At 37.6% G+C, this 26,820-nt stretch overlaps 2 protein-coding genes across 4 annotated transcripts in view; one reads left to right on the forward strand and one right to left on the reverse strand.

The window, feature by feature from the left end:
• Window positions 1-26,820, reverse strand: part of CD96 (CD96 molecule) — a 90,189-nt gene that overhangs the window by 49,994 nt on the left and 13,375 nt on the right. The window contains exons 3-5 of one of the 2 annotated variants that reach the window (XM_019715190.2): window positions 19,930-20,054; window positions 9,779-9,986; window positions 7,777-7,832 (exon numbers count right to left, since the gene is read on the reverse strand). In XM_019715190.2, the coding sequence (XP_019570749.2) occupies window positions 7,777-7,832; window positions 9,779-9,986; window positions 19,930-20,054 (389 nt within the window). The remainder of the gene's footprint in view (window positions 1-7,776; window positions 7,833-9,778; window positions 9,987-19,929; window positions 20,055-26,820) is intronic. The other variant, XM_074332170.1, reaches the window with a different exon arrangement.
• ZBED2 (zinc finger BED-type containing 2) lies at window positions 728-3,231 on the forward strand. 2 transcript variants are annotated; one of them, XM_074332154.1, is made up of 2 exons: window positions 728-861; window positions 1,098-3,231. In XM_074332154.1, exon 2 carries the CDS (start codon window positions 1,938-1,940, stop codon window positions 2,589-2,591), a length of 654 nt encoding a protein of 217 aa, XP_074188255.1. In that variant the 5' UTR covers window positions 728-861; window positions 1,098-1,937; the 3' UTR covers window positions 2,592-3,231. The 2 variants fall into 2 exon arrangements, with proteins under 2 accessions (XP_074188255.1, XP_019570750.2); XM_019715191.2 differs by having other exon boundaries at window positions 732-971.

The raw sequence follows: 26,820 nt of genomic DNA on the forward strand, positions 1-26,820 counted from the left end.
CCCCACCCCATCTTTTCTTTCTATTTGAAATTTAACTTTTAGCCTCTATATGTCTTTCACTCTGCCATTTTTATCTTTTCTCCTATAATTCAAGGTTTTTTCTTCCAAGGATACCTTCTTTAAAATGCTCCTGTCTCCTCTTGACAGGTTTGCTTTCTTAAATTCACACACACACACACACACACACACACTCATTTATTTATAATATGTATGGAAACACATATTTTTGGCTAAAGTTATGATTATCCCTATATTTTACTCCAATTGAACAAACAAGCCAATAGTGTTTCAGTTTTTCCAACTCTAGTTACTTAATAACAAACAACCCCAAATTTGTTTCTCACTTTGCCATGTATCTTTGAATTCCAGGGTTACCTTTCATTTAATCTTGCCTTTCCTGCAAGTTCTTTGGCTTTCTAATTACTGTATTTATAACATCTAGTTTCTAAGCCAAATTGAGACTCCTGGTCTGACAATTGGACAAAATATTTGAAACAAAAGATGCCCTATGAAGCATGTGGTTTCTCTGCTCATATTCCACCCTTATTCCCTTAAATCTCCTTTGCTTGAGAGCCGGATGATCTAGTTATCTGGGAACAGAACTAAAGCATGTAGGTGCTGGATATGCTGTTTTACTACAAGATATTAGCCAGGAACATCTTTTTGATGTTGGAGGGGGAGGGGAAAAATTTGCATTTGTGTCTGTAGCAGAAAAACCCACAGGCAGGGACACACCCACTTGGAAACAAGGCTCCCCTGGAAGTGGGAGGGAGCAGGAACTGGAGATGCCCTTCTCCAAGGCGCAGGGGCACTCGCCCTGCACTGGAGCCATCAGAGGCAAGACCTGAGCGGCGCTTGCCTGTAAGTACCCACTTGTGGCGGGAGAGTGTTTCCTAACTGTTCAGGGTTGCAAAGCTTGATGAATAAAGGCTCTCATTCTCTTAAGAAATCACCCAAGAAGTGAGTCAGAGGTAAGGCTGCTTTAAAAATGTAATATAATTTTACATCTAGTTTTTTATTCTTAAAATGGGGTAAATAAGCTAAACATCTGGAGTAAGCTCCTGTCAGGAAGGTCTTATCAGCTATTGGCTTTGCAGGTGCTGGTGCCAGAGAAGGTGGAGAGTAGTGAGCTGCTTGCCGAGGACCACCAGGCGACACCGAGACAGTGGAGATGTGATCCACCTCTTTTTCCTCTGTGCATGCCCGTTCCTTCTGCTGAAAACAGCTAAGCCTGCTGTTTGGATTTCTTAGGATTCTGGTCCCAGAAGAACTTCTCTAAGGGACAAACTGACCTCACATTAGGAACCATATTACCCAGACCCTGGCAGGCTTTATAGCTTCTGGGCTGCTGTTACAACAGTTCTTAGGAAGCATGAGTCTCTCCCACAGCAGCATCTGTCCTTGCTTGCTGCTACCAACCCTGAGGAAGACCCGGTAAGGCCCCAGCCCTGGACGTCCTGAACTGCGTGAACCCTGAGGCTGCAAATCCTGCCTCCACACGCATTTTATAGGTATCCAGGAGCACTGAGGCAGTGGAAGCAGCCAGGAGGAGAATCAAGAGAAAACCTAAAATTTTCAATATTCAAAAACACCGTGGTGGTGGCTGACATAGAGAACACTGACTTCGCTAAAAAGCTTTGTAATTGTTGCACTAATTTGTTTTGTCTCTGTGGGCCAGCCAAGGAGGGATCAGTACACATTCAGAGCACGGAAGAACATACATGAGCCTCAGAGACCATTTTGCTTGGCTTTGACTTACCCTGACTCTCCAGGGAAGCAGAAGGGAGGAACATCACACCATCCAGGTGTGGCCAGACTTTGACTATTATTGCAAATTCCCAGGAGTTACCTCAGTGCCTTCCCACATACACGTTGAGCCTTAGCTGTGGTGCAACGAAAACTTTTAGCTCAAGGAGAGCTATAGAAGAGGAGATAGGATGAGGCGGGAAGAGGAAGAAGAGGAGAGAACCAGCATGAAGGCAAAAGGGGACTTAGAGATGAAGGAGGAGGAGGAGATTGGTGAGATGGGAGAACTGGTTGGCCCTTTTGTGAGTGCCACACCCACCCCAATACCCCACAACAAGGGGACTCGGTTTTCCGAGGCATGGGAGTATTTTCACCTGGCCCCCGCTCGTGCTGGGCACCACCCCAACCAATATGCCACTTGCCGCCTGTGTGGCAGGCAGGTGAGCCGTGGCCCTGGGGTTAATGTGGGCACCACAGCTCTGTGGAAGCATCTGAAGAGCATGCACAGAGAGGAGCTGGAGAAGAGTGGCCATGTGCAGGCAGGGCAGCGCCAGGACCCAAGGGCCCAAGGGTCCCAGTTCACCATGGGCATCGAGGGTGACTGGGCCAGGCTCCTGGAGCAGGTGGGGACACTGGTTTTATGGGCCAGCCAAAGAGAAAAGGAAGTTCTTAGGAGAGAGAGGGCAGTGGAATGGCGGGAGAGGGCTGTGGAAAGGAGAGAGCGAGCCCTGGAGGAGGTGGAAAGGGCCATCCTGGAGATGAAATGGAAGGTGAGGGCCGAGAAGGAGGCCTGCCAGAGAAAGACAGAGCAGCCTGCAGCAGCCCATCCCTTCCATTTCGTTTAAATTGGGCTTCGGGGAATCTATTCTGAAACATTGACTTTAGACTCATAGCAAAGAGCCATTTTAGTTCCAGCTTAAATACATATTAATAGCAAAGCAATTTAGTGAGGTTTTGTTTTTTAAGAGAAAGAGTGCATAGTATGGGTTAATCTCAGCAGGTCTGAACTGACCAAATGCTTATCTATAGGGTTCCTAGAGCTGTGCTGACCAAAACTTTAAAATGTACTGAGTAAAGATAAATGTTGTTTTGCTACCATGGGTCTGTGAGTTGTTTGGGGGCAGAATGTACCAGCCTGTCAGCATCGATGAGTGAAAATAATGGGATTTATGCCTAGCACTTGGTTTCAGTGAAGCTCAAGGGCTTGACAGTTGAGTCTGGCCAGGTAGCTGGAATGTGCTTATGTGACCAGCTCACTCCAAGAGACCCTGCCAGGAACAGAGCTTAGGCTTCCCGAGACTGAGGTGTTTGCATGCCTGCTGGTGGTGATTTGAAAACTGAATACAAAGCTCGTTCTGTGGATTCCAACAGTGGAAGGACAAAGAAACTAGAGCCTGAGATCTCCAATCCCTTCCAATGTATATGTTTCTCCCATTGTTGCAGTGTTATACCACCTGCTTATATTAAAGCTGTTTCATCAGTATAGCCTGTCTGAATCCTGTAAGTTTTTTCAACAATTTAACACATAAGTAACTGATGCGTACTTAGCACAAAGAGAACGAAAGCCTTTTCAACTCACTTGAATTAAACGTTAAGAATTGAGGACATGAAAGTTTATTTATAAATATTTAAAAATATAATCTAATTTCATATTAAGGTCTGTTAAAGAAGAAGGAGTTAGTGAGGAAGAGATGAAAGAAACTCAGAAAGAAAAAGATGGAGAGATGGGGTAAATAAGGAGAAATAAAGAACAGCAGAACAGTAAAAAAGAAAGATAAAAATGTAAACATAGGAGAAGAGAGACAGGTCCCTAGAAAAAATTCAACCTGTTAAGATAGAAAAAACAATGCCTGGTGGGAGGGTAGGACAGAGAACATCTTCTTAGATTCTGAGGTCAATTTTAATGAAGTAAATTGATTTTGTTTTGTCCTCACAGAACACACAGACCATTTGTCCATTTGAGCAGTAGGTTTGGATTTTATTCCTGTATCTAAAATGCTAACTGCATATCCATTCATTGTTCTCAGATTCTTTTTTTAAACTTTCCATCTTTAAATATTCAGCAATGCTTTATATATAAAGGGAGCCTAGAACTCCATAGGAAGAGAAAAATTCCCTGGGCTGCTGAAGCTGTGCCTGAAATGCTAATTCAGGAATAGAATAAAATCAAAGTGAGAACTACTTTGACCTTTGCACAAGAGCTGACTACTGTTTTGGATGATGTCTCTAGTTTTGTTTGTTTGTTTGTTTGTTTTTTAACTGGATTGGGAGTGAGGAAGAGGGGATGGTGAGCACCAAGGAAGACAAAACGAGATAAACACAGTATCTCCATCTGTTGTAGGCAGCCCGAGTACTTTATGGACACTGACCTTCCTGAAAGTGAAGATAATAATGGCATGATAGAATAATGCTGTCTTGCCTCTTTCAGCCCTTTCCTATGTGATTCCCTCTTACTGCTTCTTCTTAGACTCTGGCAGAAGCTCTAGCATCCAGAGTTGTCTTCCCTGTGAGCTGTGTATGGAACAAACACAAGTCCGGGCACTAGGCTTATGAAAAACCCAGGCTGCACTGAAGTCTTGTAATCCTTTTTTTTCTTTTCTTTTTTCCCTTGAAACCTGCCTGATATAAAAGATTTCACTTCCCATGTGGTTTATCCACTGGGGTGTGGTGTCCCTTTTTGTGGTGTCCTCACCAGCCGTTGTGAAAGCTCAGGCGCTCACCAGCACACTGATTATGGCCGCTGGCAGTCATGAGTCTGGATATTTGGACTCAGAGCCTTAATGTGGCACAGGATGCTAGAACAAAAAAAAAAAAAAAAACAAAAAAAAGAAAGAAAAGGAAAGAGGCTGCAATACCTGATCGTACACACACACATAGAATGGAGCTTAAGAGTGAATCTTTATACACAAAGATTCAGGCGTTGCAAATCCAAAATTAAATAAGCAAACAAACAAATTCTGCCAACAACTACTGGAGCTATCCTGCTACACGCCTATGTGTATATTTAGATTATGGTGTGTTTTATATGTTATTATTTTAGGCTCTCTTCCTTTTTAGGTATTTTAACCCCAACTGCTTTTGTTTCCTGTTTCACGTTAGGTAGTTTTCTTTACATATTTTTCCCTAAATTTTGTCAGCATAATAACAATAAAGAGTTACAAGGACAAGGCCCATGGAGATGAGTATAGAGCACAGGCATAATGACACGTGACTTGTGGAAAGACTGAACTGTGAGTCAGCTCTGGAGTTTTCATGCATCTCTCTTGTGTTCTTTTTTGCTGCATCATCAGAGTTGGGTGTAGAGAGCCATGGGCTCTGGGTTGAGGGACTCTTTTGCTCTAATGTAAAAATCTGCTACATGGTGGGGCTCTGAGGTTTAAGTTAAAGGTCCCATTTCCATCTCAGCTACAGAGCAAGGCTGCGTGCCATACTGGAACCCTGGTGAAGCCTCACTCTGGGCAACACACAAGGACATGACATCCACAGGTCTGACACTCTCCTTGGACATCCTGGTATGTCTAGGCCTGAGAGGCATTATTGTTAGAATAATATGGGAGGTTATCTATTTTACAGGAAAATTAAATTAATCATAAACTTTATAACTCTAACTAGTAACGCTGGAAAACACTGCACAAAACTTACCACATCCCTATTGTTCTAATAGAGGCTACCGGTGTAGTGAATATGCAGCATATAGTAGACATCCAATAGGTGCTAAGTGATGAAGGGAGGAGGTCGGAAATTACCACTGCCTAACACTTACAGTAGCCAGATGGTAGACCCTTTACATATGTTCTCTCATTTTATGCGTACATCACCCTTGTGAGGTTGGGATCATTGCTCCCGTCCACTGACAGGAAGCTAAGAAACTGAGATTCCAGGAGCCAGAGTTAATAATTGATGGAGGAAAATTCAGACCCAGGTCTATCCGATTCCACAATCTATGTTCTGTTTTTTTCATTATTGCACACTCTCTCTTAGAATCAATCACAAAGTAGATTTATGAATATAAATGCAGACGAAGGAATGCGTGAAAGAGTGAGTAAATGATAAATAGTGGGGAAGAAATAAATATTCCTGAGACATTTACTACGTCTCATGTACTTCATTACCATGCATAAATCTAATTCACCTAAGAACCCTGCAAAATATTTATTATGATCCCAGTTTTAAAGATGAGTTGGTGGAGATGTATGGGGGATTAATTACTTGGTGAGGAGAGGTAGCTACGTAGTTGAGTAGTCAAACTAGAATCTGACATTAGTTCTATCTGCCCTTGAAGCATGATCTCCTTTCATTATACAATCCTGCCTGGATACAGGCATGCTAAATTCTCATCCCAGCTTGGTCCTTTATTAGTGACTCAGCCAGTTGTTCAGACTCTCCAGGCCCCAATTTCTCATCTGTAAAATGACAGATGCTCTACCTATTTTAGAGGCCTGTTGGGAGCATCATGTGATAAAAGCATGCAAAAGGGCTTTGGAGTGTTCATAAATTATTAAAAATACAATGGGGATTATAAGTTTATTAGAGTGAAGAATCGCTAATGTTTGTCAAGAGCTTAAAAGATCCATAGACAAGCCATGTCCTGTAGCTTGTTATGTAGGTTTTGTGAGAGATTATTCACTAATTCCCCAATAAGGGAGAGTCTCTGGTTTTCCCACTCAGCACCTAGGCAAACATGGGTACAAACAGGACATTTGATAACATGTAAGACAAAGTCCTTTTTAAACAAAGCTGGGATTCTTCAGTTAAATCTTGCGGCTATATATCTAGATTGAGTCCATATTAGATGTAAACACTGGCACCAAGAACCTACAAGAAATCCTTATAAGAAATGAAAACCACCTACCAAATGCTGCATTCTCAGATTATTTTATTTAAATTATTGAAATAAAGTCCACTGATAAAATTGAAAATTAATTATGGAAGGACAAAAATTTCAAAATCTTTTTCTATATGCTCAGGACTACAATAGCAATTATCTAAAAGACTAATGCATAAAATCAACAAAAGACACAAATACTTGAATTACTTGGATAATGCATATATACACTCACCTAAAACCATCCCAGTGAGTCTGAGCTATAATTTGTATTCAGCTGTCAAATTAAATGACTGATATTCTCTCATCCCATGTAACAGGAAACGTTTGAGAGTTAATATTTCTTTTACTTGGGGTTTTGAAAAGTTTGAATGAAGTCATAATGCCACAAGACAACTGATTAACATACATAATAGTAATATCAACAAAAACAACAAAATAATGTTTATTGAGCACTTAATATATGCCATACTTTATATACTAAGAATTTTTCATACATTTTTTCATTTGATTCTTATAAACAACAATAATGTGCAGACACTCTTCTTATCCCCTTCATATGAGTGGGAAAATTGACTACAAAGATGTGAAATAAATTGCCCAAGGTCACAGCCAGCAAGATGAGTTGGCAAGTGAGCTCAGATCCCAATGGTGAGAGGCTGGGAACCACCTAAAGAAACTGAAGTCTGAGGGCCTTACTTTCCTTTGCTTTTCTCCTGCCTTTTCTCCTACTGCCTAAGAAACAGCCGGGGTTCTGAAGGAGTACAGAAGAGCACACTTCCTCTTGTTAGCTTCAAAATAAAAACAATGAGAAAGCTGGTACAGGAAATGGGTTAGAACAAATTAAATGTCAGCTGAGCATAACACTCATTCTTCCACCAGAAGTCACACTGCTTTCTGCCCTACTTTTCCTTTACTAACTACTTCAATTTTTATTAAAGAGAAATTTAAGCTACTGAGACTGTTGTTCCAGGAAAATTAAGGACTAAGGGTCACAGATCACAGTTCTGAGAGTCCTAAATCAGAAAGTAAGGATTCCCATTAAGTATCTAGAATCAATTCAGCTTTCCTTTTTCCTTACCAGAAATTAATTGGCTGAAGGCCAACGTGTAATATCCTTAAAAAAAACATTCTGGACAACGAGGCAACCCGACACACCTTGGTCTATTATACTATAAATTTTCAAAGGCTTTAATGTGACTCACCTCTCCCAAGACATCTGTGGAGTTATTTTCCACAATCATGGGGATTTCTGGCTCAGCTTAAAGGCAAATAAAACACAGTTAGTATCACTGAATGCCACCTGGCCACTAGTGTGCGTGTGTGTGTATGTGTGTGTGTGTGTGTGAAAGATTTGTCATTCATCAAGTATTTATTAAACACCCACTCTATGTTTGGCAGAATGTTAGATGCCTAGGAAGCAAAGGTGGACAAACCATCTTCACTGTCCTCAAGAAATTTATATTTTTGTGGAAAATACAGATACATAAACTAGAAATGAGAATACACTGAGATAAGTCTCATAACTGAGGACATACAGGATTTGAAGGAAAAGCTTTTAAGAGAAGCTGCTAACCCAACCTTGGAGGATAAGAGGAGGCTTTTGAAAGATGAGCCATCTAACTTATAGTTGAATGATGATTATGGGTGAGTCAAATGAAATGGAGAATGTGAAGGAGAGGGGAGTATTACATGTGTCCAAAGGCCCAGAAACACTGTAATTTATAGGCCTCGGAAGGGACAGAAAAACATTGATACTTGTTTAGTTGCTTGGTACTAGAAAATTTCAGGGACTATTTCAGTGACTTTGTTATCCTAGTAGATTGTTAGTACCTCAAAGCCAGACTATTTATTTGTCTCTCCATCTCTAGCACTCTACAGAGCCCAGTACAAAGTAGACATTGAGTACAACATGTTGAACTGAAGTAAGTTCTTGAGTACAGCAGATAAAGTCGTTTATGAACCAGTGGAGAAAATATTAAGAGCCTGTGTCAGGAGCCATCAGTGCCTACAAATCTACCAGTGAGGCCTCTTGCTGGGCACACCTATATGACTCTCTCCTAAGGATTTATTGGGGTTATGGGAGCGGAATCCCCAAGTTGGGCAAACTGGAAGTCCCAGAGGGTTCATGGCAGTGACAGATTCCCATCTGTTGGTGGCTAATACCCCAGCATTCTTGCCTTCATTGGGGAAAACTCTGATGTGTATCCACCCAGAGTTCCCTGGGGCATCGAGCTCTAAGCCCATAGCTTGATCATGTATATTGTATTATCTTCCTACTCTTCTGATGTTCCTTTCCTTCCTCTTCTGATGTTTCCCAGGATTACCTCTCAAATACTGAATTCTGTGACCTCTAATAACAATGCAATAAGATTCTAAGTAAAAAGTAAAAATGAAGATTTTTTTCACTTGTTCTGTCACTCAGGGAACTGAGGGAAAAAATCTAACAGTCCATGACCTTACATTTTGTGAAGTTATTTTCTCTTTGTTTACCTCATTTTCAAAACCAATTAATTGCTCATCTACATCACTGCTATTCTTTTTGCCTTAATTTAAAAATGCCATTAAAAAAAACCAGTTCTTGGTCAAAAAGATGAAAAAAATATTTAAAGCTAGGGGTTTCTGTTAATTAATATTTCCTTGCATCACTGAGCAAAATAGAATTTTCACATTTCCCCCCTAATTTGCACCCTGCAGAGTCAGAGGCCCATTCCTGCAGGCTCCTTTGCTGGAGAAGCGAGACAGTCTTCACCCCACTTGGCCTTGGTGAGAGTGAGCAGAGATGTGCAGAGTTTTTCAGAGCTGTGTTTATCATCTTCCTTTTCTCACACTGGTCTTATTCTATCTTGCTCCAGGAACAACTAAGACAATTAAACAACTAAGCAATTAGACTTTGAAGTTATAATTAAAGAGATTTCCAGTATTCTTAGGAAACATTATAATTATAAATAAGGTAATGGTCACCAGAAAATTGACCAGTCTATGGCTGTCTGTGTGATTTTATTCTGTTAACCAAATCAACATTCTTTTACTTCCTCCCCTCATCCCCATGCCCAACACAAATGACAACTATCAAGGTAAACAACTCCAGACTAACTACCTTGCATGGCTGTACTCCAGCTAACAGGGTGCTTCCTCTCTAGCGGAGAGTGAAGCAGGAGACATTGAAAGGAGGAGCGAAGGAGTCCAGAGAACAAAAACTCTTACCAAAAACCTTGACAGTGGTGGAACTCCTCAAAATTTTGCCAGGACGGACTATAACGTGGCAAGAGAACTTCCGATTATCATCGTGGATTTGGACTGGAGAGAGGGAGAGCCTGTAGTCTGTACCTAGATTGACTCGGTCTTTAAATAATGTGGAATTGCTGATGGAATGATCTTGGGTGATAAGTGTTTCCTGAGTTCCATTATTTTCCTGGTGAGAAAAATAGTTACTAGTTATTGAGTACTCAATTGTGCCAGTTTTGGGCTAGGTATTTCACATATATTAATTCCTTCACATCTTGTAAAGATAGAGATTATGAATGAAGAATTGAAATTAAGAAACATTTAGTATGTTACTAGACAAAGTATCATTGCACTTGACTTCCAGTTAAAAACTACTGTCACCCTCTTCTAGCATGAATAGAAAATTGCTGCTCTTCTGATTAGAACTTCCCCTTTGTAACCCTCTATAAGCTGCATATCTGGGGTGGGATTTGGGGGTGCACAGCACTGGGGGCTAATGGCAGATCATAATTCTCATTTTAAGTTCAGAAATGTTAATGTTAAGAAGTGCTGAGGAAGCTGTATCAGTTTGTGTATTAAATCTTCACCTGAACTGGATGATTATACTAGTTACCCTCTTTTTCCAGCATTACTTTAGAGATGGTCTCATTTTAGCTCCTCTGAAAGCTGGGACTAGAATGAGGAAAGGAGACTCCTAGGGCACAAAGTTTAAGGAGGCACTCACTCTCAGGGTCTTATAAGTACAGGTTGGGCACCTGAAAGTGAGGGGCACAAGGCTAGAGGAATGGTTATGCCCTCATTCCTATTATTATCACTCAGTATTCTCAACTGAGTTGCTTTGGAAACATTCTGATGCATACGCATCTTCTCTAGAGATTTGAAATCAGTTGTTCTGGAGTGAGACCCAGGTTGGGGCATTTTCTTTTTTTTTAATGGTCCAGGTCTAACTAAACAACAGATGAATCATAATGCGCAGGGGCCGGGAAAAATGAAGGTAATTCAAGTGGAAAAGAGTGGATAGCAGTGCATCTGATGGGGAAGAAGTCATAAGATAAAGAAAACAAAGATCTGTGACTTGGAATCTCCAGTTTGAAAAATGAAACAAATTGAGGGTAGAAGAAATTTGGAAGCCAGGTGAGTGAGAGAATTCAGGTATGGGCTAGGAGCAGAAACACGAACGTAGATTTCTTAACTAGTTTATATATCTATTTCCAGAATATATTTAGTAAAAACTCTTACGTAACACATAATATTTTAAGTGACTATAACTAAGATTGGTAACTATCTGCAGAGAATTATACCCTGCTTAAGACTTACTCCAGAAGCAATGTATATAACTTTATACCCACATAAAGGACCTACGAGTCTGTGCTGCTGTCTTCTTAATGAAGAAAGGTACAGAAAATTAAAGGGGGAGAGCTTAAATTCCAGAGACGGGGCCTCCCAAAAGAGCCCTAAGTATTGAGTGGTGACAGCAGAAAAAAGTGGAAGGCATTTCACTCAGCATCTGCTAACCTGGAGGCCAAAAATTAAGGAGGCAGGCTCCCCCTGCAGGTCCTTCAGCACAACAAGCGGAATTTTACAGCTCCTGCGTATGCACAGGGACTGTATTTGTAAGGATCTTGGAGTTCAAAATGCTTCTTGGTCATTTAGTAAATGACTCGCCATCTGGAAGATTTCCATCTGTCACTTTGTTGTGGGAAGAAGGGCAGTCAGAGGCTGAGGTCGGAGACTGGAGAAAAAAACTGCTTTTTCCTTTATCGTGTAGCTGGGTATGACTAGCCAGGGTGGTTTAATTGATGGAGGAAACACACACACACACACACACACACACACACACACACACACACACTCACACACATACAAATTTATTCAAAGGTTTTTGTTTGTTTCTTTTGTTTTTCTGGGCAGTTAACTGTTGTAGAGAGGAGGGTTTGTTCATTTGTTGTGAAGGCTGGGATTCAGGTGCAAAGTGTGCCCTGTCACCTGCAACATCTGGAGATTCTGAGAGATCTAGAGCCCCAGCTATAAGGGGGCCGAGGCAAAAACCTCTATGTGAATGACTGCCTTGATGAAGCACATGGTAGGAGAGGTGGAAAAACTAGTGTAAGCAAATAGTGAAATGTCTAGAGCTGGGAGAGGGAGAAAGAATACCAATACCATGCTATGACCGCTACGAAAATTTTATATTCTTATTAGTCATAGCTTGAATTTATTTAGTACCTACTATGTTTTAGGCACCGTGCAAAGTTCTTTCAAATCTTATCTTATTTACTCCTTACAACAATTGGGAAAAAACTGAGGTTAAGGAACTTGCTCAAACATCGCACAAAGTAAGAAGTTACTTAAGTCACATCATTAAAAACAGAGATGACCAGCACCAGGGACAAGTAAGCCTCAGAGACAATGTGCAGTAATGAAAACCAAACCATCACAAAACAAATAAGAAGACGTGCTGAACTATCAGAAATGAAAAGCTTACAAGAAATTCCAGGAGGCCAGAGGCCTTTATATAACATGTAGATTATTGAGGTATTAGCAATTTGCTGATTCAAAGGGCCCTTGGGAGTATGCACCCTTTGATTCTAGGGGTCATAGAGTATACTTTAACTCCAACCTGAGAATGATGATCTTAGGGTCTGTAGGAAACAGATTGGTAAGAGGGTTTAAAAAGAGTTTTTATTCTTGCCTTTTTTATTCTTTTCTTGTTCTTCAAAGAAAAAAATTTGACAACTTTTTAAAATATTAGTAAATACTTCTAAAACTTCCTGGGACTTTCAACTTGTTGAATCCTTATGATTGAATAGGAAATGTAGATTGAATTAGCCAACGTACTCTAATCCTGATACTCAATAGATGTTCAATTAATACAAATTCCCTGTCCTCCAGCCTCACTGATGATTGCCTAGCTATTTCAGGAGTAATCATTATTTGCCCGATTAAATTGAGGAATTATGGAGAGTTATAAAACTAACCCTTTGGAAATGAGTTTTTAATACATACTGAGTATAGGAATGTACTAAGTTATTTAGTTGTGTTACCTTATTTACACCTCACAAAAATGCCATGAGGTCGGTACTATAATGGTCCCTTTTTATAGAGGGAACTAAAACAGGTTAGGAAACATATCCAAGACATGAGTTCTGAGACAAAAGGAAAAATGTGTGCCCCTATATGCACTTATCAAAATATCCTCCCATATTTTGACTAAGTAGAGGAAGTTAATAAAAACTCTCCAATTAAAACTGTAAAGAGTGACCACATAAAGTCAGTCATTACTCAATCCATTCTCTTCTGTCAACTCTCTTATCCATGTACCCATGGGAGACATGATGCCACAAAGGACCAGGGACCACAGGTTGATTGGAAAATATTGTTCCTTGAACAGCATAGCAAGCTCTCAAAACAAACCACAGCTTGCCTTTATCTAAAAATGTTAATATTTGTTCATCATTGACTTTCCCTAAATTGTGATATAAAAATATCTTATTCATATTTGTATCTTGATTATTGATTTTTTTCCCTTTGGTGCTCCCATAAATTGTACCCCCAAGTTAAAGCCCTACTCATCCTAAACCTAGCTCTTAGGTCACACAGCGAGTGATTGCAGAGCCAGGATTTGAAAACAACAATTTCCCTCCAAAATTCATGCTGTTAAAGGCTTTGCTATATATAGCCTCACAAAAGCAGTAGAATGAACAATCCTTCACTTTTCTGCTTAGAGTTTATTTGAGGAGAACAACTTCACAAGAAAAACAAATACAAAATCAGACCCATAGAAGAGAAATAAATGCATAATTAAGTTAGGTACAGGAGTTCCATAAAATAATTTGCATGATGAGGGCTGGGTGGGGTCATATAGAATCATGAAATACTGCTTCCGTATATCCCTTAAAAACCCGATAAACCTGAAAATAATTTGTGGAGACTTTCCTATTTCTGTACTAGAATGAGAATTTTCAATCCAGATAAGGGGACCTTGATACTATTTGATTTAGTGATGTTATTTCATTTCTGGATGGCCCAAGCTCCATGTCAGAGTTGGCTGTGTTGCCCATAGCACATGCAGGTGTTGAGTGTATAGGGCTCATTCAATAAATTCTGTTAACTGTATCAATTGCTACTTCTTTATTTCCAAATAGTATCCTATCTTCACATTTCTTCCATTTATTCTCTATCCAGTTAGTGCTGTCAAAGCAGCTGCTTGCAAAGCTCGCCACATCTACTTTGCAGAACACCAGAACAATATTTTTCTAATTATCGAAACTGGTTGTCAACACTCTGTAGATTGGCTAGCACTCTAATTTTGATTATGGTAAAGACAATTAGAGTCAGCTGCCATCAACGAGAAGCTGTCAATTTTGTTTTCTGAATAGCTAGGCTTCTAGGCATGGGAAACCAGCATTGTTTGTGGCACCATTTCACTTTTTGTTTCAATATAAGACATCACAAATATTAAAAAAGAGTATAGTGAAAAGGTACAGTTATAGATAAAATTTTATTTAATCATTTGTTTATTTGGTTTTGGAATGCTAACTTTTTTATTTTTATTTTTCGAATACTGTTGACATTCAATATTATATTAGTTTTCAGGTGTACAGCATAGTGGTTAGACATTTATATAACTTACAAAGTGACTCCCCAGATAAGTCTAGTACCCACCTAGTACCACATATAGTTATTGCAGTATTACTGACAATATTCCCTATGCTGCACTTCACATCCCTATCATGCAGGGTGTTATGTGGGGTCCCTGGTCCCGCTCCCCACACAAGAATGCAGCATATGGTGAGGCCAAAAAGGAACACCCACGGAGCCATAGATAGGGGAGTCATACCACTATATTCTCGCTGGTGGCTGGGCGAGACACAGGAAGCAGGAGCCACACTATCTGCAACCTGAGGTCCGATTCTCTGCCAACTGACCCCACTTGCTAACTGCAATCTGCCATCCCTTATCTGCCAACCAACCAACAACCAACCTCCTTGCCAGCGTAGCCATGGCAGCTACATTGGTGGCTAATGGCTAACTGGTAACAGCTGATGGCCATCTACTACCCGAGCAAGCACCTTTCCACTAAGGCTGAGAGCCTGGAAACTGCTTTCTGGGACTCTGGCCCCACGATCTCTGTGGCTATTTTGTAACTGCCATACTGTATCATTGGCAAATACTTTTTTTTATTTGGTAGGTTGTCTTTTTGTTTTGTTGATGGATTCCTTTGCTGTGCAAAAAACATTTAGTTTGATGTAGTTCCATTTGTTTATTTTTTTCTTTTGTTTCCCTTGCTCAAGGAGATATAACCCCCCCCCCAAAAAAAAAAAAAAAGAAAATCCCATCAGGGATTAATAGCTAAAATTGATAAAGAACTCATACAACTTAACACCAAAACAACAAACAATCCAATTTAAAAAATGGGCAGAGGACTTGAATAGACATTTCTTTGAAGGATATAGAGATGGCCAAGAGACATATGAAAAAATGCTCAATGTCATGAATCATCAGAGAAATGCAAATTAAAACCACAATGAGATATCAGTTTACACCTGTCAGAGTGGTTATCATCAATAAATCATCAAATAACAAGTGTTGGTGAGGACATGGAGAAAAGGGAACCCTCGTGCACTGTTGGTGGGATTGCAAACTGGTGCAGCCACTATGGAAAACAGTATGGAGATTCCTCAAAAATTTAAAAATAGAAGTACCTTATGACCCAGGAATTCCACTTCTGGGTATTTATCCAAAGAAATACAAAACACTAATTTGAAAAAATTTATGTGCATCCTTATGTTCACTGCAGCATTATTTACAATAGCCAAGATATGGAAACAACCAAAGTGCCCACTGATAGACGACGATTCAATAAAGAAGAGGTGATACATATATACAGTGGAATATTACTTGGCCATAAAATGAGTGAAATCTTACCATTTGTGACAACATGGATGGACCTAGAGGGTATTATGTTAAGTGAAATAAGTCAGACAGAGAAAGACAAATACCATATGATCTCACTTATATGTGGAATCAAAAGAACAAAACAAACAAACAAAACAGAAATAGACTCATAGATACAGAGAACAAAATGATGATTGCCAGATGGGAGGGGGTTAGGGGTCTGAGCAAAAAAGGAGAAGGGATTAAGAAGTACAAATTGGCAGTTACAAAACAGTGCAGCATAGGGAATATTGTCAATAATATTATAATAACTATATATGGAGCCAGGTGGGTACTAGACTTATCAGGGGGATTACTTTGTAAGTTATAGTAATGTCTAACTACTATGCTGTACACCTGAAACTAATAGAATGTCAACTGTAATTGAAAAATAAAAATAAATAAAAATGAAAATAAAAAAGAAAGCATCCCAAAACCAAAATAGATAAATTTTATCTGTAAATGTATCTTTTGTATATCATAAATATTAAAGAGTATATTGAAAAGATACATTTATAGATACAAATTTAAAGAAATATAAGCATCTAGATTTTAGTTATATTCCTTTATTGCTAATATTGAACTATTTGCTGAAATATCCTCTCTTCCTTGTCACAATTTTAAAGAGAGTAATTGTGGGTTTCTCTTTATCTACCAACTTTGGGAACAAACATTTCCTCAATACCTGCCTCTCCCCCTCACCCCCCCATTACCAACTTGTACTCACAGGTCCCAGGGTCTTGGTGTAGTGCATGTCTGTCTTTGCTGGCCAACAGTTCTTTAATTATCCAGCTCAAATGTTATCTCTGAAAGAAGCTTTCCCAGTCCATCTAGTTAGAATCAAGCTATTTTCCCTGTATTTTTTGCATTTTTATCAAAATTGTATTTCATGGTAGGAAATATGTCCAATATAGTTTGTATCCCTGTAGGACCTAGCACTTAAAACAGATTCACATATGCTTATTGGATTGAAGTGAAATTTATACCGTGGGAAATCAGGACAATAGTTGGGAATGAAAACAGAATATTAGAGTGTATACGGAAGCTCCCAGAATAAACCGACCAGAATATGAATTTCCCTCATGACTATTGTATATTTGTTCCAAGGACATAAAATGGGGAAAATATCACTTGTCCTTTATCTACCAGCTACATCCCATCTAAACCTACACATATTTTATGATTTCTTACACATCACCCCATCATTCACATGGACCCTCAGTGTCCACAGAAGGTTTAACCCTTTGTATTTACTTAGTTACCTCTCATGCTAGCTCAATGTTGGACACAAAATGCAAAGGATCCATTCCATGAACATATTTAACACAGCCTTACTATGGAATCAGATACACATACCAAATAATTTTTTAATGATAACTAAGAACCCCAATAATAACCTTTTCCATGAAGATCATAACTGAATTAATTAGATTTTATAAAATTCCACATATAAGAAGATGCGCCTTTTGTTTTCCAGTGACCTAGATTAAAATAATTTTAGTTCATAAAATTGTTTCCAAGATTTAACACACACTTGAAGTGGGAGTGTGTGTAGCTTCCCAGAGTTACTGTGTTTGGCATAAGGGGTTTCTGCCCTCCTGAGCTCATCTTCCCCATATCTACTTCTTAAACTTTTTCTAAAAGGCCACGTTATATCTTGCTTGTGAGAACAACTGACTTATCATTGTGATTACTATTGCCAGTTTAACACGAGATTAAGGAACTAAAATGGAATTACAAGGGATATTTATGTCCTCTGAAGACCTATCACAATCATGACACCAAGAGCTGCAGTTTATTCCTTAATAAGAGGAAATAAAATAATTTCATATCAGACTTACTGAATCCCACAGCTGCAGACACTGTGGAGTACGGATGTAAATCAGAGGAGCAAATAGATTTTGACATTTAAAAAGGGACTGCACAGTAGGAATTTAATCAGCACATTTGCCAATATAATACTCCCTTTGAGGAGAGGTTTCTTTCAAAAAGATTCCTGAAGTTGTCTGTATCATGATGCATTCTTTAAAGTGACAGCATGCTTTGAGGTTCTAGCAGAGGTTTAGGACTCACTCTGTTTGTGTGACCTTAGGTGCATTCTCTGCCCCTCATTTATCCAAAATGTCCTGGCAGGATCCAGAGATGATGTCTATTTATCCTTCTTAGTTTTCTTAAAGAAAACTACTAGATAAGGATACCTTATCAGTCATCTAGTCACTGATAATGAGCTGCTACACATTAACCTGTCGAACAGCCAGCATCAATTTAGTGCCCATCAGTTTAATATGAGGTCAATGAATAGGACTGTGGAGGAAGGAGACAAAGAGAAACAGACCCATTCAACATTTATTGAGTGCCTATGTTCTAGGCACTATACAAAATGCTAGAGAGGTTTGAAGTGAGTGATAACGTCCTGGAGAAGCTCAGAGTCACACTAAAGACATAGGCCAAGTGAAGGCTTTACATTTGCTTGGAAAAACGGATTACACACTCTTAAGATCAACTTACTAGCCTGCAAAATCTCTACAGTAAAGCTTTGTTAAATTTTATTATTATTTATTATTCCCATTGATAGCTGAATTTATGATAATTAGGGTGGAAACTTTTTACCTGTTGGTCAAAAATATTAAAAATGTAAGGAAAGTATAGAAAGTGCATTTCCATTACTGTAATGTTTAGTGGGTTTCTGTCCTCCTGAGGTCATCCCCACTGCTTTTTTTTATTTTTCTAAGAACCACATTGTGTCACAGTTGCTAAGAACAACTAATACACTAATGAGAGACTTAATGCCCAGGAAGCCTTACGTTTTAGAAGCCAAACCCTATAAAAGGAAAAGAGTGTTTTCTGACAGATGACAAAGAGACATTGTAGAACATATGACAGTTTGAGAAAGTTATTTTAGAATATTTTTTCCTTTTATTCTACTGACTGTACAAAAAATTATATAGACAGGGAAAAATTATCAGTAGGTTGTATTCTAAGGCCTACTTGCAAGTCAGTTATTTTGGATTTGCCACATCCCCAGAGAAATATTTTTATATGAAGGATCTAGTTTGCGAGACAGTCTAAAAAATATAAGTAATTTGTAATATGACTGATAAATCATGCAAATACAGTATTTTGCAAACTATCAGTTGCCACATTCATGGTGATCTATGAGTTCTGTAGAATTTTAAAATTTTGTGTTTTTATGGTGATGATTTTAAAAAATTAATAGAGTCATATTCTGGATCACCTAAGTGGATACCCTCATAATTTTCAAAACTGTGTTATGATTATTTCTATAATTGTGTTAGTCTTGTGTTATCATCGATTTAATAGTATTAGAGATCTGCTATATACAGATGGTGCCAAAAAAAAGTATACACATTTTAAGAAAGGAAAAAACTTTATTAAAACTGTAATGCTCAATATATACTGAAAATAAAAGATGAATACAAGTCATGTGTATGTAACTTTTTGGCACCCCTAGTATATTGGCTAATACCTGTCTACCATTTGGTTAGCTTGTCTTGGAAAATTTCTCATAAAAATCCAAATTTTTCAATTTATTTTTAAAGTCAGAAAACGTAGCAACTATGGGCCTGCCACTCCCTGTCGCAATAAGATAGCTGAGCAGTGGCTATTTGTAATAAAGGTCCTGCTTCTCTCAGGTAAATTTTTCACCCATCTTTTATAAGCATTAAGGTTTGTGTTTTCTGTTCTAAAGCAATGTTGTGTATTTCCCAGGATGCATTAGTAAGGGTTCTGGAAAAAGGGGGTCTATCCCTTGGCAGATGTTGTGTATAACACAGATATTTGTGAGTAGGGATTTCTGCTGGACGTGGCTCCTCTCCAGGGAACCATCACACTCTTTTCTGTAGTCATGGTTTGGTATATATTAGGTTGGTGCAAAAGTAATTATGGTTTTGCAATTATTTTTAACCTTTTAAACCACAATTACTTTTGCATCAACCTAATAGCTTGAAATAGAAACTAACCTTTAGAAACGATTTCTAAATTAGTGCATTTGTAGACCCAGAAACTTGCTGAGTTAGAAGGAATCCTAGTGCCCCCCCCACCATTTCCCCAACCTTCCACATAATGCCTGCCTCTTGTCCAGTATGCTGCTTTCCCTGTTGATATTTGTTATTCATTTTTACTGCATTAATATTTAAAGATGATTGAAGTTACTCACTGAAAAGGGCAACACTTACCACCAACCATGAAAAGGTGAACTCAGATGAAATTTCTGAGGAGATATTTTGAAAACATGGTATTTCCAGAGTCCGATTTACCTCTGTTTCTATTGTATTGTTGCTTGTCCATTCATCTGGTATAACTGTGACAAAACACAAGGTAGAAAAGACACGGATCTGTGATTGGTTTATAAAGTGCTTTTTATCGAAGAAATGAGAACAGTTTTAGTATAAAGATTAATCTGTCCTTAGGATATACCTGTGAAGTAAAGAGGCAAAATTCCAGTACAGTCGTCATTGTATAAATTGCACAACAGAGCCACCGAGAAGCACAGAGCTGATTATCACTGAAAAATTAGAGGGAATCTATCCTAACAGAATCCAGCTCACAAATTGGCATGTTGCTCTGCTTTATCCCCAAATTGGTGCTTTAGTCTTCAGATCGTACTTCCTTAATCAGATCAAATATAAAACTTTACGACCTAGGCTCTAATAGTCCATTTTGAAATTTCAATACACTTAGTATTTTTTAAGTCTGTGAACCTAAAACAGAAAAATTGAGTGGAAAGTACAAAGAGTTCCCATATACCCTTTTCCCCCATGCATGTACAATCTCCCCCACAATTAACATCCTTAACCACGCTGGTACATTTGTTACAATCGATGAACCGACACTGACATATCATTAGCACCCAAAGTGCTTTGTTTATTTACATTAGGGTTCACTCTTAGTGCTATACATTCTATGAGTTTTGACAAATGTATAATGATGTGTCCATCATTGTGGCATCATACAGAACAAATTCACTGTCCTAAAATTCATCTGTGCTCTGCCTATTCATCCCTCCATCCCACCAAACTCTTGGTGACCACTGATTTTTTTACTGTCTTCATAATTGTCTTTATAGAGCTTATAAATAGTACTCCATAGAAGGAATGATACAAAATATATATAAGGAAATTCTGAGGAATTAATGAATTATTTTCATTTTTAAAATGATATGAGATAAATATGTTTTATAGTATCTTTTTTGGGAAAAATTTATATATACATGTATGTACATATGTGTATATATATGTATATATGTACATATATACATATAAAATTTATATACATGTATGTATATATACATACAATATATATTTATATATACATATACGAATATATACATACATATACAACATACATACATATTTATATATTCATATATGCATACATGTATATATAAATTTATATGTGTATGTATATATATATTTATATATAAATATATGTACATACATACATATATATGCATTTGTGACTAAACTGTAACATCAAAGAATAATTTATAAATGAAAACAACTCTATTATCCTAATATCCTGAAAATTTTATTTTCATCTTTTCTATATCTATAAAATCTTGTTTGTATGCATTTTTTCCTCATATTTTGCAATCCTATTAACCGACAAATGTTATCTATATTTTTACTTAAAAGTGTTTTGTATGATTCTTAAACTATTCATGGTGGACATTTTTAGAGATTTTATGTCATTCCATCATGTATACCCATCGTTATTTGTTTAGTCAGATCCAATTATTGAATCATTACCCTCTTTTAGTTTGGGTTTTTACTTTATTTAAACTATTACAATCTATATAGCAAAGATCAGCCTTATACTAATAGCTTTCTTCTGACCATTCAGCTCCATAAGAAAAATTCCCAGAAGTACGATTAATGGATCATGCGGTATGAACATTCCTATTATTATCTACTATGCATATATAAGTGGAGCATTCCTCAGCTTGAGAATGCTGTATCTAGCCTTTAGAACTTTATTATATTTTCATCTCTCATCAGATAGCTATCCTCTTTACTGATAAGTCTTTCCTCCTCCTTTCCTTAATTGAAACCAGGCCTTCCTATTAGGGCACATCTTCCCTGCATCATTCTCAAATAGTGGTTGTTTATTTTCTTGTACCCTTATTCCCTCATGATCAGGAGGTGGTGTCAGTGCCTTGTTCTCTATTGTATTGCTTCCAAATATCACTCCATCCCCATAAAAACAAACAACAACAACAACAACAACAACACTGACCTTTATGGTTAAAGGCATTTAACTATAACAGTACTTCCAAATGGAGTTATTTATTTACCACCATCACATTTTTTCCCTATATTTGCATACCACCATTACTACTATTTAATTTTATACTTGAAATTATTGTAATTGTTTTAGCTACATAAATTTATTTTAAACAGAGACTTATCTAGGCACTAATATTTGTGAAGTCCATGAATTCCACTTGGTATGTTAATTATATTTTAAAGTACATTACATAAATACGTAAGTATTACAGTTTTGTAAAGTTTGTCCAGATTCTGGGGTTGTCATAAAAGAATGAAAAATCTATCAAAAACAGTAACTTAAAAATGTAATATCAGAAATTAAGAACTAATCTGATGGGATTGAAAATTTATTGGACATCACAAAAGATATATTAATGAGTTGGAAAAGAGGTCAATAAGAAATTTCTCAAGTGAACCAAAGAAAAGAAAAAAAAGTAGAAATATATAGAAAGAAGCATTAAGGATATTAAAAAACCTAAATTTAGGTACTTTTTTTTACACTTGAAATCTAACATCACAAATGTAAATGTTAATTAAAAAACATGCAAGTATTAGAAATAACATGACTAGATTTCTATATAATCCAGAAAAGGAGGAAACTTTTCCTAACTATGACTCAGAACCAACAAGGAAAAAGAGTGATACATTTTATTTCACAAAAGTAAGGATTATTCTGCACTGAAAACAGTATCATAAGAAACTAAGGATAGATCACAAATTGGGAAGTATTTGCAACTTACATCATAAAACGTTAATAGCTTATATTATTTAATATGGGGCATTTTCAGCACGATAAGGATAATAACCATAATGAATTGAAACTCATTAATATGTTTAAATTCATGTGAATTCATGATGCTTTACACAAAATACTTATTGTCACCTAAGGATGAGAGTGAACCAATTCATTTTTAAAACGGGTAAATAAAGGGAAGGCATCAAGTATCAATTCTGCTTTTATTTTACAAACTGTATATCTAATAAATAATTTTTTGATGAGAGAAAGTTTCTCTTCATAGAAATACTTCAGCTAATAAATGAAGGAATAATAGAATTAGAACATCAGTATTTGGCAACCCATAATGAATTAATGGATCTAGCCAATATGCAGCAGTAGCTGTTTACAACACATGGCCAGACCTGTGCTTCTGATATAAGTATGCAACATCATCTGTGAAGTACTCTTGACATAAAAACAAAAAAATAACAACAAAAACCTTAATGTGATCAAATCTTTGTATGTAACTAAACGGTGAAAGAGGAATATGGAAATACCATTGGAATGCAAGAGCAAAATCCAGGCTACAGGACAAATAATCAAATTTACTCAACAATTACATTGCAAAAGAAAAATAAGAAATCTAAAATGACCTTCAGATTAAATGAGCGCTATCAAACAATCACAAAAAATTGAGTTAATTTGAATCTGAACTTAAATAAAATGTAAAAATTAAAATTACGAGACTGACTGGATATTCGATGACATTAAGGACATACTAGTTTTATTAGTTCTGGGAGTAGTTTTACAGCAGCATATTTTTTGCAACATCCTTATCTTTTAAAGGTTCATTCTAAAATTAATAGGATGTCAGATTTTCTTCAAAATAATCTGGGTGGGGGGAGGAATTGGTAGGATTTAAATGAAATGAGATTGCCTATGAGTTGACAATTGTTGAAGTTGTATGTTCAGCACATGAGAGCTCACAATACTATTCTATATAATTTTGTATATGTTTGAAATTTCCACAGTTAAAGGTTTTTAGTTTTTTCATGAATCATCTAAAACTATTTTCATGAATCACCTAAAACACAATTTGAGAAATACAATTCCTGTCTTCCCCAATTCATTGCTATTACCCTCTAATCCAGAGGTTGTACAACTGTGGCCTGTGGGCCAAATTTGGCTTGCTGCCTGATTTTGGAAATAAAGTTCTATTGGAATACAGCCAGCCCCATTCACTTACATGTTGTCTATAGGTGCTTCCAAATGCTATGAAGGCAAAGTTGAATAGTTGTGACAGATACTGTATGGATTACAAACCTAAAGTATTTGCTATCTGGCCCTTCAGAGAAAAAGTTTGAAGATTTAGCTCTAATCTCCCAATCATCATCCATTATTCTTCTTTTTAAAATATTTTTTCTATTTTTTAATTACAGTTAACATATAATATTATATTAGTTTCAGGTGTATAACACAATGATTAAATTTTTATATAATTTACAAAGAGGTAACCCCAATAAATTTAGTACCCATCTGGCACCGTACATAGTTATTACAGTATTATTGACCATATTCCTTACGCTATTCTTTACATTCCCTTGACTATTTTGTAACTACCAATTTGTAACTCTTAATCCCTTTTTCTTTTTTACCCATCCTCTCAACTCCCCTCCCATATGGCAACCATCAAAATGTTCTCTGTATCTATGAGTATGTATCTGTTCTGTTTGTTCATTTATTTTGTTCTTTAGATTCCACATATATGTGAAATCATATGGAACTTGTCTTTCTCTGTCTATCTTACTCCACTCGGCACAATACTCTCTAGGTCCATCCATGTTGTTGTAGATGGCAAGAGTTCATTCTTTTTCATGGTTGAGAATATTTCGTCATCTCTTTATTCATTCACCATTGATGGAGATCCAGGTTGCCTCCATATCTTGGCTATTGTAAACAATGCTGCAATGAACATATGAATGCACATGTCCCTTCAAAGTAATGTTTTGGATTTGTTTGGATAAATATCCAGAAGTGGGATTACTGGGTCCTTCTTTGTCTCTTGTTATATAGCCTTTGTTTTAAAGTCTATTTTGTCTGATGTAACTTCAGTTTTTTGTTTTCATTTCCATTTTCATGAAATATCTTTTTCCATCCCTTTACTTTCTGTGTGTGTCTTTTGATATGAAGTGAGTGTCTTGTATACAGCATATGTAAGGGTTTTTGTACTCTTTTTCATTGAGCCACACTATCTCTTTTGATTGGAGCACTTAATTCATTTACATTGAAAGTAATTGTTAATAGGTATGTAGCTATTGCCATTTTATTATTCATATGTTCGATTTCTTTTTTCTTCTTCTTTTTAAAGAAGTCCCTTTAACATTTCTTGTAATACTGAAATGTTTGGTGGTGATGAACTCCTTTAGCTTTTTCTTGTCTGGGAAGCTCTTTATCTGTCCTTGGATTCTAACTGATAGCTTTGCTGGGTAGAGTAATCTTGGGCGTAGGTCCTGGATTTTAATTACTTTGAATATTTTGTGCCAATCCCTTCTGGCCTGCAAAGTTTCTGTTGAGAAATCAGCTGACAATCTTATGAGAGCTCCGTTGTAGGTAACTAACTGCTTTTCTCTTGCTTCTTTTAAGATTCTCTCTTTGTCTTTAAACTTTGCCATTTTAATTATGATGTGTCTTGGTGTGGGCCTCTTTGAGTTCATTTTGTTTGGGACTCTCTGTGCTTCCTGGGCTTGTATGTCTATTTTATTTGCCAGGTTTGGGAAGTTTTCTGTCATTATTTCTTCAAATAAGTTTTCAATTCTTTGCTCTCTCTCTTTTCTTTCTGGTACCCCAATGATGTGAAAGTTGCTATGCTTAATGTTGTCCCAGAGTCCCCTTAAACAATTCTTTTTGGGGGGGATTCCTTTTTCTTTTTGCTGTTCTGATTGGATGTTATCTGCTACGTTATCTTCCAAATTGCTGATTTGATCCTCTCCTTCATCTAATCTACTGTTGATTCCCTCTAATGTATTCTTCATTTCAGTTATTGTATCCTTTATTTCAGTTATTGTATTCTTTGCTTCTGACTGGTCCTTTTTTATGTTTTTTACCTCAATTTTTATGTTTCCTATCTTTTTGTTGACATTCTCCCTGAGATCACAGAGCATCCTTATAACCAGTGTTTTGAACTCTGTATCTGGTAAATTGCTTGTCTCCATTTTGTGTAGTTCTTTTTCTGGAGCTTTGTTCTGTTCTTTCATTTGGAATATGTTTATCTTCTCCTTTTCACTGCCTCCCTATGTTTATTGCTATGTATTGGTAGAGCTGATATGTCTCCAGGTCTTACTAGGGTTGTCTTATCTAGCAGGCATCCTGTGGGGCCCAGGGGCACAGTCTCCCAGGTCACCTGAGCTGGGTACTCCAGATGCATCCCTCGTGTGGGTTGTGTATGCTCTACTATTGTAGTTGAGCCTTGGTTGCTGTTTGCACATCAATGGGAGAGATTGACCCTCAGGCAGATTGGTTGTGAGGACTGGCTGTGATTACAGTGGAGGAGCTGTTGTGCAGGGGCTGAACCTATGGAGCAGGATTTGCTTTAGCAGGGCTCTGGTGCCTGCCCAATCTGCTCTTTGGATGTGTCATTTGTGGAGGTAGTTGGGTGGTTCTCCAGTATGGTCTGAAGCTGGCCATTGGGTGTGCTGGTTTTGGAACCTCTTGGAAGGGGGTCTGTTGCAAGCCAGAGTCAGTTACTGCCTGTGCCCTACCCTGAGGTTACTTGGTATGAACTACAAAGTGATCTGCAGATGGTTGCCACTTGTGCTGGAGTTGGAGGTGCCTGAATGAGGCTAAGCTGTAAACTGAGGTAACTACTGCTATTGCCAGGCTTGGGGCTGCTTAGCAAGAGGTATGGGGCACACCGAGGCCAGATGCTGCTTGTTTAGGGTTTGTGAACCTTTGAGAGATTTTAGGAAAGTCTGCAACATGAGCCAAGACAAGCAGTTTATATGGAAAAGCCATTGGAAGTGGCTTGGGTGGGCCCAAAAATTGCTTGGAGTGGGATTTCACAGAATCACCAGTGTAAATGAATG

Source organism: Rhinolophus sinicus, linkage group LG01 (genome assembly GCF_036562045.2).
Source record: "Rhinolophus sinicus isolate RSC01 linkage group LG01, ASM3656204v1, whole genome shotgun sequence".
Lineage (NCBI taxonomy): Eukaryota > Metazoa > Chordata > Mammalia > Chiroptera > Rhinolophidae > Rhinolophus > Rhinolophus sinicus.